Raw genomic sequence first — 17,532 nt, forward strand, 5'->3', positions numbered from 1 at the left:
CTCCTGTCCAAAAAAGCGCAGACTACCGTTCCAAACGGTAAGGAGACTCTAACTCCTAGCTATTTTGGAGGTTCCCAAGTTCTCCCCGGTTGCCAACCGTACTAACCCTATTCGCCGATAGGTCAGGGCCAAGCGTCCTTGGCCGGGAGGGAGCATTACCTCCGAGAACTGCGCTTCCTAGCAGACTCGAACTGCCGTCCTAGAATAATTTATAATACTTTAAAACAACAATCAACACCCAAAACAAGTGTATAACTGAGGCAGGTGCAACCTAGTGGTCAATTTGACCGCTCAGGTCCACTCTTATGACCAAATTTGGACTCTAACCAACACAATAACCAATTCCCTACCAAACTACTTGAGACTCTAACTCAATTTCTTTGGGACTTCAACCCAGTATTTAAACTTTTCCTGGCAGACTCTAACTGCTTTAGCAGACTTTACTGCTTTCATTTCTTCTTTCTTCTTAGCAGAACTCTAACTGCTTCAACTCATGAGATTTTTCATCAAAATCAAAACAGACATCCACCAGTAACTTCAGTGAGTAGACTTAAATTTTATCATGTCCAATTTGGCACACTTTGGAAATAATTCAACAGGTAGTGCCTTACCTTTTGGATAAGCCGGCTTATGCCCACTCACTTCGACCACTGGAATTCATGTCTGCCCGTCAGACCACCTCAGAGACCACCAAATTTCTCCATCTAAACCTCCAATCCTCCCTCCTCAACCACCGGACGAAGCCCCCAAATGTTAAGGTTCAAAATTGAGGAGGGAGAGTACAAACCACTCTTGGTCCAGAGGATCTTGGTCCAACTATGATTTTAATGAACACACGTGTGGGAAGACACTCTGTACGCAGACAGCCAGTAGTCCTCGACTTAATCAAAGCATGAACAGATATTTTATAGCATCAGGGTTTGTTTACTGACGCCCCTTCATGCGTCACCGGTACATTTTATACATAGATCAGATCAACACCAGAATGACTTTTCACCTAGAAAATCATCTTCTATTTTCATGGCTTGGTACTTTCCGTTCTTATCTTAAAATGAATTGTTCCTCTTTCTTGTCGAGACATAACTAATCTCTCCTCTAAGAATCTAACTAATGTGTGTGTATGTGTTGACCTCACATGCTCTTTGTGTCACCTCTTAACTGTCTGCGTCTCATCCTCAAATGCTCCTCAAAATAACCTGCACTTAGACTCTGCTTTCGGTTTCAGTTCTGCAAAAGGCACACTCTGCAAACCTGCAACTTCCTGTCAGCCTGCAACTTAGTCTTTCTGAAAGACACACACTGTTTCAACATCTGAATGCAATATAAACTCCAGATTATATTATTAATGCAATGGTACTGATGACAATTATTCAACAATAGCAGTAAAATAATTTCCCTGCTCCACACCGTCTACATGTTGTAGTGGTTTACAGTCACCAGGGGGCGCTGTCCCAGCCATGCAGGCAGTGGGCTGCTCTGCTTGTGCTGTTGTTGGTGAAGCTGAAGTGAAAGCGAGAGTTAAAACACTGAACAGTGTCCACTGAGCTTCTCATGCTATTCTCATGCTCAAAGAAGTTTAACAGGAAGGACGACTCGTCCATCAGGCGTCCGGCTGTCTGTGACCGTGTCCACAGCAGAGTGTGACCGAGGCTTCATGCTAACACGCACACATGAAGCTAATACCACCACGAGCAGCTGCTCAGTGGATTTGGAGGACAAATGTCTGCAGCTTCTCACAGGCAGTATGCAGAATGTGGATCTCCACAAAGACTGTGGAGAGCTCGTCCCACACTCTAAATCCAAACTTGTCTGCACAAAACTTCTCACACGTTCCCGTCACAAGTGTCTTCTAAGTGAAGCTACCAGGTTCAGGTCCAGCTTGTTTATCTGGAGCTGCAGGAGATGATCCATCCTCACAAAGCAACACAGCAGATATGCAAACACACAACACAACCAAAGGATTCTCTCTGCATGTCTGTGGCTGATGCTGCTGGAACGAAGCTGTTTGAAACCTTGTTGTTCTGCACTTTGGGACCAGAAGAGGAAACTGAAGCTCTGTGCAGAGGGTCCAATGGAAGCAGCCAAGCGCTGTAAGTGTCTGCTGTACAGGGATGCTGGTTCAGCTGTGGCTCAGTTTCACAGTGTGACTCAATAAAAGCAGCAGGAAATCAAAGCTTGATGCTTTCATCAGTGTGGAAATAAGAAAGTTTCCTGTGACAGACGCTGGAGCTCTTTCACTCTCAGCTTCACAGTTTCAGCTTCAAACTTCTTCCAACATGTTTCTAACACGGCCACATTCCACCTTAATGGAGCTGATATCTTGTGCATCAGCACATTTTCTAAAGGCAGCGATCACATCTTTAGTTTTGGATGTTTAACTGCAGAGTGTTTATGTGTTTATAGCACATTAATTACAGCAGCAGCGTTGACCACAGTGCTGTACAAGAATCCAAAATAATGATTAAAATAACTCCTAATATTAATATCACACATCAAATATCAAATAACTCTCATGCTGTATTAAAAGCCAGTGAATACAAATGTGTTTTCAGAGCAGATTTACAGAGACTGACAGCAGGAGCTGGGGCTGTTCGATAGAACGATGTATATATGATGACCATATGAAAACGTCTATCGTTTCATATCACGCTCTTTGTTTCCTGCTTATGTGTTTGTGTTTTCCAGATAAAGCTTTCAAAATAAATCTGAAGATCCTGTTGAGAGTTTTCAAAATAAACACAATACATTACTGCGGTCGCTCGTTTATCGAGTTACGTTCTAAAAATAAGTCTCAGAATGAAGTAGCAGCTTTATGTTTTACAAGTATTATAGAAGTTTTAAGGCAGTTAAACCCTCACTGCACACTTTCTACACTTTTCTCAGACAGGCATGAACATTTTCACACTTTTCTCTCTTGTTTAAACAAAGTTCAAACCTTCATAGAAAAATAAGTTCATTATTAAAGAATGAAAGCAAAGTGTTTCTGAAACGTGTCAAATCAGCCTTTGCTGGCATTAAATGAGCTTGGTTCTGTGTGAGGAGCACTCGTCCATGGCCTGGGCTCCTCGCTGTCAGGTAAAGTTTCATAAAGCTTTTGAGTTTTTCTGCAGATAATGTTGGTGTCCAGCACGATGTTCTTTTTCCTGCGGTCACTGAGCCACAAAGCCAAAGCTGACTCCATCCTTACGATGTTCTTGTTGTGGACAGTTACAACCTTTTTGCCTCCTTGTTGAAACTATGATGGTCAGCATCTTCCTCTGCCTTTGGCTGCTACCACAGGTGCAAAACGTCTCGTCATCATTGTTGTTTGTTGGGACAAAACGTACAAACATACAGTGCAGCACTGCAGAGTCACACTGCTGTAAATTTGAACACATTCTGTACTGTACAGGAGACACGGCACGAGATTGGCTGATGATGGTCTACAGCCAATCAGGACGCAGAACACAACGCGCTGTAAAAAACAAAAGCATGCAAAATTGCACAAAAAAGATCAGCGAAACAGCGAGGCCGCCAAAGGTGAACTGTGTTACAGCGAGGGACCAGCGTATATGTGGTTGTTGGGACGATAAATGTCTTTGAGCTTGTGTCAGAAGACGAGCTGCAGCTTTCTGGACCAGCTGCAGTCTTGCCAGGCAGGTCCCACTAACTCCAACATATAAGGAGTTACAATAATCCAGCTGGGACGTCATGAAAACGTGGATCGCCCGTTCAAGGTTTTTAAAAGATAGAAATGATCTCACCTTAGATAAAAGCCTCAGTTTGAAGAAAGACCGCTGTACAACTGAGCTCAGCTGTTTTTCAAATTGCCGTCAAATATAAGCCCCAAATGTAATAATGCGATTTAATAAAAGAGCTGAACCAGTCTAATAGAGCGCCCTTGATGCCGCCATGCTCCAATGGTGAGGTCAAGATGCTGTGGTCAAGGCAGCAGTCAGATCCAAAAGCACAGCTGAGTCTCCTGATCAGTGGCTGATAAAAGATCATTAAGAACTTTTCAAAGGGCAGTTTCAGTGCTGTGAAGAGCTTTAAAACCAGACTGAAACCTTTACAACAGATTGCAGCTGAACAAATATAATCTTTTACAAAATCTTCAACAGGAAGGGAAGCTTTGAAATAGGCCTGAAGTTTGAGCGGACAGAGGATCCAGATCAGGTTTTTAGTACAGGCTGTACAACAGCATGTTTAAAACAGGCTGTACAACACCTGAACTAAGACTGCTGTTAAAAATCGCTAAGATGTCGGAACCGACAACCTTTAAAATCTTTTTAAACACGTGTTGGAACAACATCATTTGGACAAGATGATGTCTTTATAGCATCACATCGTTCCTCCACCTGATCAAACCACACAGGCTCAAACTGATCAAAAACAGCTGAGCAGGTGAATATTTTAGCCCCAGTGCGATCTCGGGCGAGAGTATCGATGATGGCCAAAGGGCAGCGTCCAGCTCTACGGCCGCTGAAGAGCAGACTCAACAGACGCGCGTGATGTGGATCCTACTGCTCTAAAACTGGAGCTTCTTCAATCCATTAAAGAGGACATTAGTACGCTGTTAAAAGAAGAACTCAGAAATGCATTGAAAGAAGATTTTGACAATATAAGGGCTGACGTGCAAGTAGGGCTGAACGATATATCGCATTTGCGATAATATCGCGACATGATCAAGTGCAATTTTCTAACCGCAAAGGCTGCGATTATACTCTGGACATGTCCAAATTCATGGGCTGCATCCTCCTGAGGCCGCATTTGTAGACCGATTACGTCACAGCGACGCGCCGAAGGCTGTCCAAATTACTACCATATCCCAGAATTCATAGCGCGGCCCAGCCAAACTCCAGTTTCCAGCAATGGCGGCCGCTACTGAGTTTTAAAATTACTCATACTAATCTTTCTGGGTCACAAAATAAACTTTTAACATATTTTCAGGCGAGAAAGTAGCTGTGTAAACATCAAATATCTGCTCGGTTTATCAAGATATCCCATATTTGCAAAAGTGCTTCGACGTTTTCAGAGGCGTCTGCTACCCACCAGCTCGACAGCTAGCCGGGAGCTCGAGGGTCACTGAAGCCGCCGAGAACGGCACAACTCCCGGCACATCATTTTCACATCACCGCGGACTTTCGCTACTCAGGTTAAACGTGATATATAAGTCACTTAGACAACCTAAAAATGTTATTGTTGGGCTTTTTTCAGTGTTTTGTTTGTTCGTGAGTAAATCGGTTTGGCTGAGATTAAAGTTATTAGATTAGATAAAATAAAACTTTATTAATCCCCCGGGTGGGTTCCTCCTTGGTTTTCACACAGCTGACTAAACGTCAAACAGAAAACTTATTAAACAGAAGTATGAGACAGTCGAGAATTTACACCAGTGTCTGGTTATATTTTAGATAGCAAGAAGCAGACGGCCGAGTTTAATAAACTCCACCGAGACAGCGATGACGCTAATCAGAACTAGACCGTCCAATTTCACGCCTTTAAATTTTAAAGGCGTGTTTGTGTGTGTGTTTATACAATTGCTATTATGTTTGCACTTTATGTGTAATGTTACTGACTGCAGAGATCAGTAAGATGTGTGTATTTTTTATTTATTAGTTTTATTTATTTAATATTATTTTTTAATTTAATGACTGTCTAGTAGTTCACAGATGTCGAAAAACTGAGTGTGGTAAAGCCACTGATTTTTTTTATGTATATTTCTGCAATCTGCACATTGTACTGACTTTCATTTTAATGTTTACACCAGGGTTCCTTGTCAGCACTTTATGCTCAGATGTTTGTAAGCTAAAAATAAACTATTGTGTATGTTCAAATATACTGTTGTGATTGAAGAAGTTAAATAAAAATGTCAGTCATCAATTCATGCATCACCTCATGTCATCATAACAGAGGTCTGTCTTCCAGGAAAGAACAGTTTAAAATTAATGTAATATAGTATTGGCCATACTATATGATGTATTGCTTGTCTTTGTTTAATAATACAGAAGACAAAGACCTTAAAAAATAATCGCATATCGCATCGCAATCGCAATATTGGGGCAAAAAATCGCAATTAGATTATTTTCCATAATCGTTCAGCCCTACGTGCAAGGACTGAGAAATGAGATCACTAACAGCATGGCGGCGACGTGCGGCGAAGTTGATGGAGTAAAGGTTAGAGTGAAAGAAGCTGAGGATGGGCTGTCAATGTGGAGCGATGAGGTGACCACCCTGCAGTCTACAGTAGAGAGTATGAAGGAGGAGCTGTCTGACCTGAAGGATAAATGTGATGAAGGCAGGAAGCGGAGAGCTAACATCCACATCATAGGGATCCCAGACTGAAACCTTTACAACAGATTGCAGCTGAACAAATATAATCTTTTACAAAATCTTCGACAGGAAGGGAAGCTTTGAAATAGGCCTGAAATTTGAGCAGACAGAGGATCCAGATCAGGTTTTTAGTACAGGCTGTACAACAGCATGTTTAAAACAGGCTGTACAACACCTGAACTAAGACTGCTGTTAAAAATTGCTAAGATGTCGGAACCGACAACCTTTAACATCTTTTTAAACACGTGTTGGAACAACATCATTTGGACAAGATGATGTCTTTATAGCATCACATCGTTCCTCCACCTGATCAAACCACACAGGCTCAAACTGATCAAAAACAGCTGAGCAGGTGAATATTTTAGCCCCGGTGCGATCTCGGGCGAGAGTATCGATGATGGCCAAAGGGCAGCGTCCAGCTCTACGGCCGCTGAAGAGCAGACTCAACAGACGCGCGTGATGTGGATCCTACTGCTCTAAAACTGGAGCTTCTTCAATCCATTAAAGAGGACATTAGTACGCTGTTAAAAGAAGAACTCAGAAATGCATTGAAAGAAGATTTTGACAATATAAGGGCTGACGTGCAAGGACTGAGAAATGAGATCGCTAACAGCATGGCGGCGACGTGCAGCGAAGTTGATGGAGTAAAGGTTACAGTGAAAGAAGCTGAGGATGGGCTGTCAATGTGGAGCGATGAGGTGACCACCCTGCAGTCTACAGTAGAGAGTATGAAGGAGGAGCTGTCTGACCTGAAGGATAAATGTGATGAAGGCAGGAAGCGGAGAGCTAACATCCACATCATAGGGATCCCAGAGGGCCTGGACTCGAGCTCCTCCACGGCCGTATCCGTGCTACTACGTGAAGTGCTGGGTATGGATAAAGACGTTATTGTCGACCGCTCACACAGGAGCCCTATCCTGAGAAAGCCAGCTGGTAACCCGCACGCCGTCATAGCCGAGCGTCACTACTACCAGGATTGTGTGGCTACGCCGTGCCAGGGCCCAAGCCCCGCTTGAGTTTAACGGACAACCTATTGCAATATTACGACTGGGCGATATGACCCAAAGTTCATATCTCGATATTCTTTAGCTGGATGGCGATATACGATATATATCTCGATATTTTTAAAGCCAGAAAGTACGAACAAAAAGAGAGTTCTTAGTCAAAGCTGTGTCCCAAATCTCACACAGGCACATTTATTAACATACAGCGTAGATGTACATGAAACAATTACTCAGGAATAAATGATCAGCATTTATTAAATAATAATGCTCCATAAATAAAAGAAAACAATGTTGTGTTTGTGCATAACAAAAAGCTCACAATCGTGCAGTCAAAATGTAAACAGACGCTGAGCATAATAACAAGCAGCTGCTCTGTTCCCAGGTTCTACTGCGTGACTGACAGCCTGGAGTTTGAAACCCTCTTTGTAACCGTGTCTCTTACAGGTGCCATTTATGGTCCTTATACACACTCAATACAGTAATATTACGTTGAAGCAGAGTACGTATCACTCCGCGAGGCTCCTCGTAGCTGTAATGCTCCAACAATCCATCAAGCGGTGCGGCCTCGTAGCTGAGCAAAGTCGTACCAAAACATCTTTTGAAAGGTTTCTGAGCGCCGTGTAGCACATAAAATCGGTTCGAGGTCAGTAAGCACAACCAGAATTCATCCATAAGCCGCACTGTCGATTTATGAGAAAATTACAGGATTTTAAGTGCAGAAAATATAGTTTATGGTTTTCCTTTGATCTTAGCAAATATCTACGCCTCTAATTGGGACGATCACAGATTTTTCACTAATGTCTTTGCGCGGCTCCCCAATATGTCATCACACAATATCATCTTTGAGGGAGACCTAAACTGCTCATTATCTGCTATGGACCACAGTTCACACAAAAGTACACTTAGTCCAAAGTCAGCATGCGTCATTCAGAGCTTTCTTGATAATTATGGGCTGGCTGATGTATGGAGATTTCATAATCCTGCTTCACATCAATACTCTTTTTTTTTCTAATGTCCATAAAACATATATTTGTATAGAAAAACGTCTCCCTTTAGTTACAGAATGTGATTATAAGACTCTGGTGATTTCTCCTCTTGTTTTTTCAATGTGTATTCCTGATGCCTGCTCCAACTATCAGCCATGGAGATTCAACTCAGTGTTGTTAGCAGATGAAGAGTTTGTCAGTTACAAAAGGTCTCAAAGAGATTTTTTTTCTATCAATCAGACCCCAGAGATGTCATCATCAGTCATTTGGGAATCTCTAAAAGCATCTGAGAGGCCAAATAATTTCATTTTGTGCCAAACAAAGTGCAACACTGAAAGAACATCATCCATAAATATTGAGTAATAACTGGACTCTCATACAGCGAGACTCAAATGCCTTTAAACATCAGCTTATCCTGCTGATCCAAGTCCAACACTGAGTTTGTAAAAACATGTTTGTCAATCATTTTGTTTGGTTTCTGAGGAAAAAGATTCAATAACTTGCTGCTAATACACAACATTTCATCATATTTCCTCATAACCCTCTTTTGTCTGACCATTTGATCCCATTTGAATTTGCAATAAAGGATCCACAGAGTTTGGTGACAATAATGACAGTAGATGTTTGTGTGAAAGTGCTGGAAGCAAATGAGTGTGTGATGTTCTTTCAGTGTTGCACTTTGTAGACGCTCCCTGAGCACTGGTCTCACAGCCAGCTGCACATAGAGACCAGTGTTGTTAGTCCAGGTCAGAAGATGACTTGTTGGAATGAAAATGAGCTTGTAGTTTGTCTGCTTTAATAATGTGACTGGAAAAAGGTGTTGGACTTCAAATATGTCCATTTCTGTCACACTTCACCTTTAAAAGTGAAGCCATGTGGTTCCTGGAAGGAAAAACACGACTTTTTCAAGTCTTTGTCCTGTTTTTATGAGAAATGTACGACTTTAATGTGAAACATTCAGAGTTTTTTCTCTTGTTGTGTTTGTTTGAAGCTGCTTCCTGTTGGCTTCAGCTGTTTGGAGTTTCCATTTTCTAAACTTCTACATTCTGAACCTTCTTCAGCTCTGAACAGATGATGAAACACTGAATGATTTCAAGCACTTTGTCTAATTAGACTCAATACTTGAAATGTGCAATTCACTTGTATTTTTATTTTTATTCCTATTTATTCTATTTATCCCCTTCGTATATTTTATTTATATTGTCTCTGTATTTATATATATGTGTGTGTGTATAACTCTGTAACTTCTGTCGGTGCTGTGCTTTTTCGAATTTCCCAGAGGAACCCACCCGAGGGATTAATAAAGTTCTATCTTATCTTATCTTATCTTATCTTAATAAACTTACATCTTTCATTCTTTATACAGATTGTGGAACTGTGGTTTGTCAAAGATCAGCTGTGATTATCTGGCAGCAGCACTGAAGTCCAACCCCTCCCATCTGAGACAGCTGGACCTGAGCTCCAACAACAAGCTGCAGGATCCAGGAGTGAAGCATCTGTGTGGTTTCCTGGAGAGTCCAGGATGTAAACTTGAAACTCTGGGGTCAGTCAGCATGTTTTAGTTGTGCTGAGATGAATAAGATGTGAAAGTTGTGCTGACACTAAACTGCAGACATCAGGCTGATATTATACTGATCCACACTGAGGATCTTCATGGTAAAGTCTGTTTTCTTCTTCTCTGGTTTAGTCCATTGACTGCAGCAGAACAATGTTCACATTTCAAACCTTCAAAGAAGAAGAAAAATCCTCCACTGGAAAATTCACTGTGAAACTCTCAAACTCTTCATTGCACCTTAAAGTCTGTCTGACACTGAAATCCAAAGCAAAATGTGTGTTTGCTTTACAGACAGCAGTCCAACACAAACATACACACATCATCCAAAACACAGTCCAACATCCAAATCTCCTCCACTGCCAGCATGAATGATGGGAAAGAGAAGGAGGAACACTCTGACATTCAGGGTTAGAATGAGTTTCATCAAGCAGACTGTGAAGATCAAAGCTGCATTAGAAAGCTTACATGAATGAATGAGTGGACAGAAGTGGACAGAGATCATCTGAAGCACTTCAAAGGCTTTAAATCAGCACATTTCTCTTTATTCTTTATCAACTCTGTTAGTTTCTCTCTGTTTTCTGTGGAATGAAGCTAACAGCTGGCTAATAAGATGCTGACCAATAGGTTTCTATTAAAGGTTGTAATTTGTATATGAAAAAGTGCTTTGGCTCAGCAGGGATCAGCTTACAGGTAGAATACAGCTGCTGGATGGGATTAGCATGTCATAGCTATCTACCAAACTGCTAACTGGGGGATTTCAGGCCATCTATGGATCATTTTTGCTAACTGTTTATTCAGCTTAGGCTCACAGGGCTGCAGCCTGTGCCCTAGCTGTCATAGGGCAAGAGGCGTGGTCCACCTGCACAGGTGAGCAGTCCATCACAGGGCCAACAGAGAGCGACAGAGAAGCACTCCCTCACATCCACACCTACAGCCAATGTAGAAGCACCAATGAACCTAAGCAGCATTTCATTGGACTGTGGGAGAACATCCAACCTCCACAGAAAGGCCCAGCTGACCAACAAGCTTCAACCTACAACCTTCTTGCTCTAAGGCACTAGTGCTAACCACTTTTGCCCATTTCAGCCCAAATCCTGCATCTTCCTGTTTCTGACTCCAGGCCAGCTCCACTAACACTTTCTCATCAGACACTGCCACCTAGTGGAGGAAGTCTTAGTTCCATTTGAAGCTTCAGATTACAGTTAGTTCCTTTACAAAGAGGTGGAGGTGGTGGGGCCACAGCACCATCATCACTGAGTGCCATAGGACACTTAACCTTTGTTTCCATATGCTGGGAACTTCCTGTTGTTCCAAGGAGGACTGGAAAATGTGTGAAAATCTCCCAGTCACTTCCTCACAGCACACTTCAATCATTTCCCTCCCACAGCATCAGGACCAGGGCTTTTTCTCTCTTTGGTCCCACTAAGAGATTTCCACACAAACACCTCATCAGTGGGACTCTCAGAGCTACCAGCCCTTTGCTACAATCACAAAGCTCTTCATTGAAATCAATGATATCAAAGCTGGAATCAAATGAGTCCAAGTCTTCTGCTGATTCAGCATCACATTCATCTTTGCTCCTTGTTCTGCATCCCCACCATGGACTTCATTCCTTTCCAAGCCAGCCTTGAGTGTCCTTTATTCAGCTCATCCTCTGCTTTACTTTTACACCTGATTTTAGCTGCTTTATCTCTCTTTCAACAGGTTTCTGTGCCTCAATCTTTTTCTTCTCTCCCTCATAACAAGACAGCTTCTTCTGCCTGAGAACATGTTGGAGTGATTTACTAATCCATGGCTGCTTATTGTGGAAAATACTTCCTGTTTCCAAAGTAATCCCCATTTTTCCCAGAAAGAAATGTCAGTAGAAATCGATGATCTAAGTGAGAACATGAGCCTTTAAAAAGTCCCAGTGGGTGCAGTCAAAGCAGTCCCTCAGTCCCAGTATAGAGTCTTTGGTCCAGACTGGAACAGCTGTGTGCCCAGTTTGAGCTCTCTTCAGTGCTGTGACCTGACAGACCCAGAGGGGCCATCACATCACATTTAGAAGCTTCCCTGATGGAGCCACAACACATGTCCAATACTTAGTCTGTCTTGTTGGACCAACTGGAAGAAACGATTCAAGGACTTAGTCACAGAACAGAGATTCAAATCTCCAAAATCCAACTGGCTGCATCAGGACATATAGTCTGAAACTCTGCACAGTTTCCTGTTTGAAGCTGCTTCCTGTTGGCTTCAGCTGTTTGGAGTTTCCATTTTCTAAACTTCTACATTCTGAACCTTCTTCAGCTCTGAACAGATGATGAAACACTGAATGATTTCAAGCACTTTGTCTAATAAACTTACATCTTTCATTCTTTATACAGATTGTGGGGCTGTGGTTTGTCAAAGATCAGCTGTGATTATCTGGCAGCAGCACTGAAGTCCAACCCCTCCCATCTGAGAGTGCTGGACCTGTACTACAACAACCTGAAGGATCCAGATGTGAAGCAGCTGTCTGATCTTCAGCAGAGTCCAGGCTACAGACTGGAGACTCTGGTGTAAGTAGAGTGATGGAGTGAGTGGGTGGTGCTGTCAGCAGTATTGTACTAAACACAGTCAGTATGAAACAAAGATCCAGTGTTTCCTGTAAAGCTGCAGCTTCTCAGTGAAGCTGTGAGAGGAGAACGGTGACAGGCTTCAGGATTGGACACAAACACTTCCTGTTTCTCACCTTTATGGTCACCATAGTAACGGCTGACACGCTCTGATCAAACACTGTCAACAGCCAATCAGCTCTCTGAACAAAGCAGCACGCAGACCAATGACTGCATTGATTTCCAAGTTTAAAGCAGTGAAGAACACAGTCTGTAGGTGAGGAAGAATTTAGTGAGAGCAGATGTTTGGATGGAATTCCTCCAGTTAACAGCTGGAACCGTCCATCTGGATTGTTGGGCTTGTTGTTGGGGTTCCTACAGAGCTCAGAGTGGACACACCAAGGTTCTTCTAATGAATGAAAGTCCAAACTCAAACTAGGAGGGAAAAACATTTTCAGCAACTTCAATAAAAATCCAAAGATTAGAAAAAGTGAAGCAACAATGAGTCCTAGTACAGTCCCAGCACTGACGTCCCTGCTGCTCTTTATACTGGATGTGCTGCATCACTGACTGACAGCTGATGAAGAGTCTCTGGAAACACTCGTTTATCTGTCGCCAAAGTGCTTGCTCATAGGGGGTCATATGATTGTTGGGTTTTTCTCTGTATCTATGAAGCGCCTTGAGGCGACTTTTGTTGTGATTTGGCGCTATATAAATAAAATTGAATTGAATTGAATTGAATCTCCTCTGCTCTTCCTCCTTCTCTCTGCAGGTGGAGGTGATGATGGTAAACAGGACGGTGTGTGTGCTGAGAGAGGAGCAGCTGTGTCCTGATGATCCAGAGAGGTTGAAGCAGCAGCAGCTTGTGTGTAGAGACGCTCTGACTGGGCCATGTTACTGGGAGGTGGAGAGGAGAGCTTCATCCAGCAGTGACTGACAGAGGAATGAAGTGCAGATGACTGTCAGTGCTGCAGAGTGAACTGCTCTGAGAACAGCTCCACTGTCAGACACAATGTAGAGTCCAGCATCAGCCCTGTGTGTCCCTCTGGATCTGACAGAGGATCATCAGTGTATCTGGACTGCTCTGCTGCTGCTCTGTCCTTCTACAGTCTCTGCACAGTCTCTGTCTCACTCTGGAAAGATTTTACAACTTGTTGTAATTACAGAACGTTAATATAATATTCCAACATGTGATCTTCTCTTTATTTCTGAATCTTTACCAAATAAAGAAAAACCAAACTAACAAACAGAAGCTGTCGTGTCCTTTTTCACCACATCTGTGAATCTTTTCTGTGTTTTTCCTCTTTTCCTCCTTCCTGCAGCTCCATCTTCATCATTCTGTGTCCAGTATATGTGAACACGTCCAAAGCATCTGAGCCTCATGTTACCCGTTTGTGTGAGTTACGCCTGTCGTTGTGTTGTGGTGTATAAATAAGGGGCAGGAGACAGCGCTGGATCTCTGAGTTCTTTACTCTCAATTTCTGCAACATCTGCAATATCTAGAAATGCAAACCTGTGAGCTGTGTGTGTTGTGCGTCTGCTCGGCCACCTCTCCTCCGGCCATGCTGGAAGCAGCTGTGCGTTTGACAGTTTTATCGACTCGACAATAATCGAACAAATTAAATGTTCAAAAATATCAACTTAAGCACTTCAAAGTCAACAAAAAGCTTAAAACAATGAAATAATATTTCACTGAAAAAACAACAGCTCATAAGAACGATACACAAAATAATACAGAAACAAACAAATAAAAGTTATTAACCAGGATCCATGTTTTTGTCACAAACACTGAATCAGCTGATTCACTCTTTATGTTTCTGAGTTTGTTTTGTGATTATAGTTCTGGTTTCTGTTTCTGTGTCTTCACTGTGTCCCACGTCTCCTTACTTTGGACTGTCTGTCCTGTCACTGAAGGTGTCTGCCCAACAAGGACGTGGTGCTGAATGCATCCAGACCCCTGCTGACTGTCTTTGCAGCTTCGGTCAAAGGTACAGTGTCCACTGTGACCCTGAGAGCAGGACACAGCCAGAGGTGAGTCAGCAGTTACAAACTAAATGCTGCTGACATGAATCAAACTGCTGGATAACCCACTGCTCATGAAAATGGCACCTTTCTGTTGCTTTTTGAGATTACTGAGAATATTTGAATTGTGACTCAGATGGCAGATCCAGGCTCTCAGCCTCCAGCTGAAACTTCCAGTCCTCCCCCAGCCAGAAGCTCTGATGCTGGGCTGAGAGACTTTGATCCTTCCCTGGATCCAGAAATCCAGGAGGGAGAAGGAGAACAGGACCTCCTTCCTGATCTGGAGAGGCCTGAGGGAAAGAAAGATGGAGCAGACAGAGCTTTGAACAAATCCAAACCTCCTGAGCTTCACCTCCACAAAGGTGCAGACACTGATGCACAGATTCACATGTGACACCTGCAGCGTCCAGCTTGTGCCGCTGACATTATCTCCACTCTGATACAAGCCTCATTCACTCGCTCACACACGTTCATACAATCACCTTTTCCTCACAGTCACACACATGAATGTAATGAGGGGAACTCGGGGTTCACTGTCATTCCTCAGGATGCTTTGATATGCAGACTGGAGGCTCTGTGGATGAAACACCGACTGTCTGAAGCACTCTGAAGTCTTCATGATGGACTTCATCCTGATTAACACTACAATACTTGTTAGAGGCCTTTTATATGTAATAATATTCTTTTCCATTAAAGCTCTGAACATTCTCACTCTTTCTTGACCAGGTGTGACAGGTGAAGGACACCGGCGAATAGGAGGACAGAAGCTGAGAGCCATTAGTCACATGACTTCAGCTGCTGCTGCCTCACCAACCACTGGCCCCTCGGTGAGTCTAGAGTTACAGCAGTGACCACAGGAAGTGCACACGTGTGATCTAAAGCTACATGTGGGCCTGTGACCATCAGTCTTCTCACTGTGGTAGACGGGTTTGTGAGTCCCTGTGATGCTGGGAGTGTCCAGGACAGTCGCTCCTGATCGGGTCTCTCATGGAAAGCTGGTCCCAGGAATTCCTGGAAAATTCCTCCACAAAAGAGAACTGGGAACATAAGTGCAGAGTGACAGAGGTGCTCAGCAACCCTGCTGTTATATGGGAATAGAACCAGAATAGTCGGCAACCACTTGAGTTAAGTTAGCCAAAGAGATGCGACTCAGACTGACTTCATCATGTTGGCAACGTGTCTGCATTGATAAACTCCAGTTATTGACAAATCAGAGAATAATTCCAGTCATTCAGAGACAGATTGTGATTGTTTGGAGGATGTAATCGTTTCCCTTCAGGGAGCGTGTTGGACGCTCAGTGTCCGGGTGATTAGCTGATGCAACTACTTAGAATCAGTTTGTGAATATGAAGAAAATCAGTGCAGTCACTGGACAAACTCTGATTCTTCCTAGTTTCACTCTTGTTTCAGTCCAGTGTGACTGAGGTGGTAAAAAATGATCTGACTTTTAGCCACACAGCTGTCTGCTAAAGAAAAAGCCTTTGTGCACAACTTTCTTAAAGGCAAACGGCACCATGTTCACTGCAGCTGCAGCAAACGCAGCAAAGAGTGAAAGTTGGACTGAGAACGTTGTGACTGTTTCATGAGAAAGAGCAGGAAAACAAGCATCACACACCCAGACACAGTGCTGGGATTAGAATTAGACTTTAGAGCCAAATGTAGGACAAAAGCTTTAATATGAAAGAGGAAAACCCAACAACAGCCAGAGCATGAAGCTCAAATCTATACCAATCACCAAGAAAGCTGACAGGCCTGTGACACGTCAGAGACGCCGTTCAACTCATAAAGAAGTTGGTTTATTGACAAAATGTAAAAAACCAAAAGAATCAAGTCAACCTTCAGTTTCGAGCGAGTAGACCAATCAGGCACAGCAGCAGCTCTAGAATAAGCAACAATTTGATGTATTACAAACAACCTTTCATATACACACATACATATGGCTCATATGCTGTTTAAAAAGGCCTCAAAGACCCAACAGATTACACAAAGTACAAAAACACTTTCATTCAGACAACAGTCAGCTGTGCACGAGACAGAGAGCCGACTACAGTTAGTAACATGGACTCACTTTGTTTCAGACACGACACAAAGTAACACAAAGCCACAAAGAGCAGAAACATCAAAAAGGAGGCAGAGCAGCAGCAACTCTCCATGAGCTGTGAGGCTAACAGCCACCCACACTTCCTGTGATGCATAATGAAAACAACATTAACCTGAAGGATGATAACAACAGAAAGAAGTCTAAGCTAACGTTACACAGCGCTCACACAGCGCTGACTGTACAGGCCTCACACAGCTACGACCTGCATCCACAACACCTGATTCTACTGAACACAAACAAGTTAATGATATATGAGCAATCCAGGGAAGGCTTCCAGGAAGGTGAGGATCCAAAGACAGCTCTACAACAGCATCAGTCAGCAACAATGTTACTAATCACTGACTCTTTCATCCTTTTATACTCAATCAAAAAGTGCTGTGTTCACATTTGTTTCTGCTGAAATCCAGAGACTGAAAATGCGTCTTTTTAAAGTTTGAATAAACTGACTGAACTTCTCACGAGTCCAACCGTGAGGAACACTTCCCCCCATGACACATCACAGGACAACGTCTCAGTGGAGGGGGGACAGTAGCTCAGTTTAGGCAGTCACACTCAGAATCGATGCCTCCAGTCAGGGTCAAACGTGGTCCTCAGAAACCTGCAGATGTTTGGGCCAAGCTCTCACTGGTCTCTGCGTCTGTAGACTGAGCTGATGTTTCTCCAGGTGTCTGGTAAAAGGACGATGCTGCTGTCCAATGAGGCGAGGAGAGAAGTAGCCAAACAGGCGAGAGCCGTGAAGGAGGAACGGCGGGCAGCTCTGGATGCCCGACATAAATACCTGATGAGCAGGCTGGCCGACGCCGGCAGCCTGGAGGAGGCGGCGGTGGAAGACGCCATCGTCTCTGATGACAGAGTAAGTTCAGAGACGTGATCCTTCCTCAGAGTTGAACCTTTGAGTCATTAATGTCTGATTCTTCCAGTTCAGTCTGATCCATGAATTCTTTGCTGCAAACGGATCCAAGAAGCTGATTTTCTTCTATCA

General features: G+C 43.2%; 1 protein-coding gene across 1 annotated transcript in view; it reads left to right on the forward strand.

The window, feature by feature from the left end:
- The window catches only part of LOC146548116 (NLR family CARD domain-containing protein 3-like), a 57,315-nt gene extending 42,853 nt beyond the window's left edge, over positions 1 to 14,462 (forward strand). Inside the window, exon 4 of the mRNA XM_085265027.1 lies at positions 14,342 to 14,462. Coding sequence (XP_085121153.1) covers positions 14,342 to 14,462 — 121 coding nt within the window. The remainder of the gene's footprint in view (positions 1 to 14,341) is intronic.
- The last annotated feature ends 3,070 nt before the right edge of the window (positions 14,463 to 17,532 follow it).

This window comes from Mchenga conophoros, linkage group LG23 (genome assembly GCF_057382185.1).
Source record: "Mchenga conophoros isolate Kocher_MC1m ecotype Shallow Benthic linkage group LG23, M_conophoros_male_GT1.1, whole genome shotgun sequence".
Taxonomy (NCBI): domain Eukaryota; kingdom Metazoa; phylum Chordata; class Actinopteri; order Cichliformes; family Cichlidae; genus Mchenga; species Mchenga conophoros.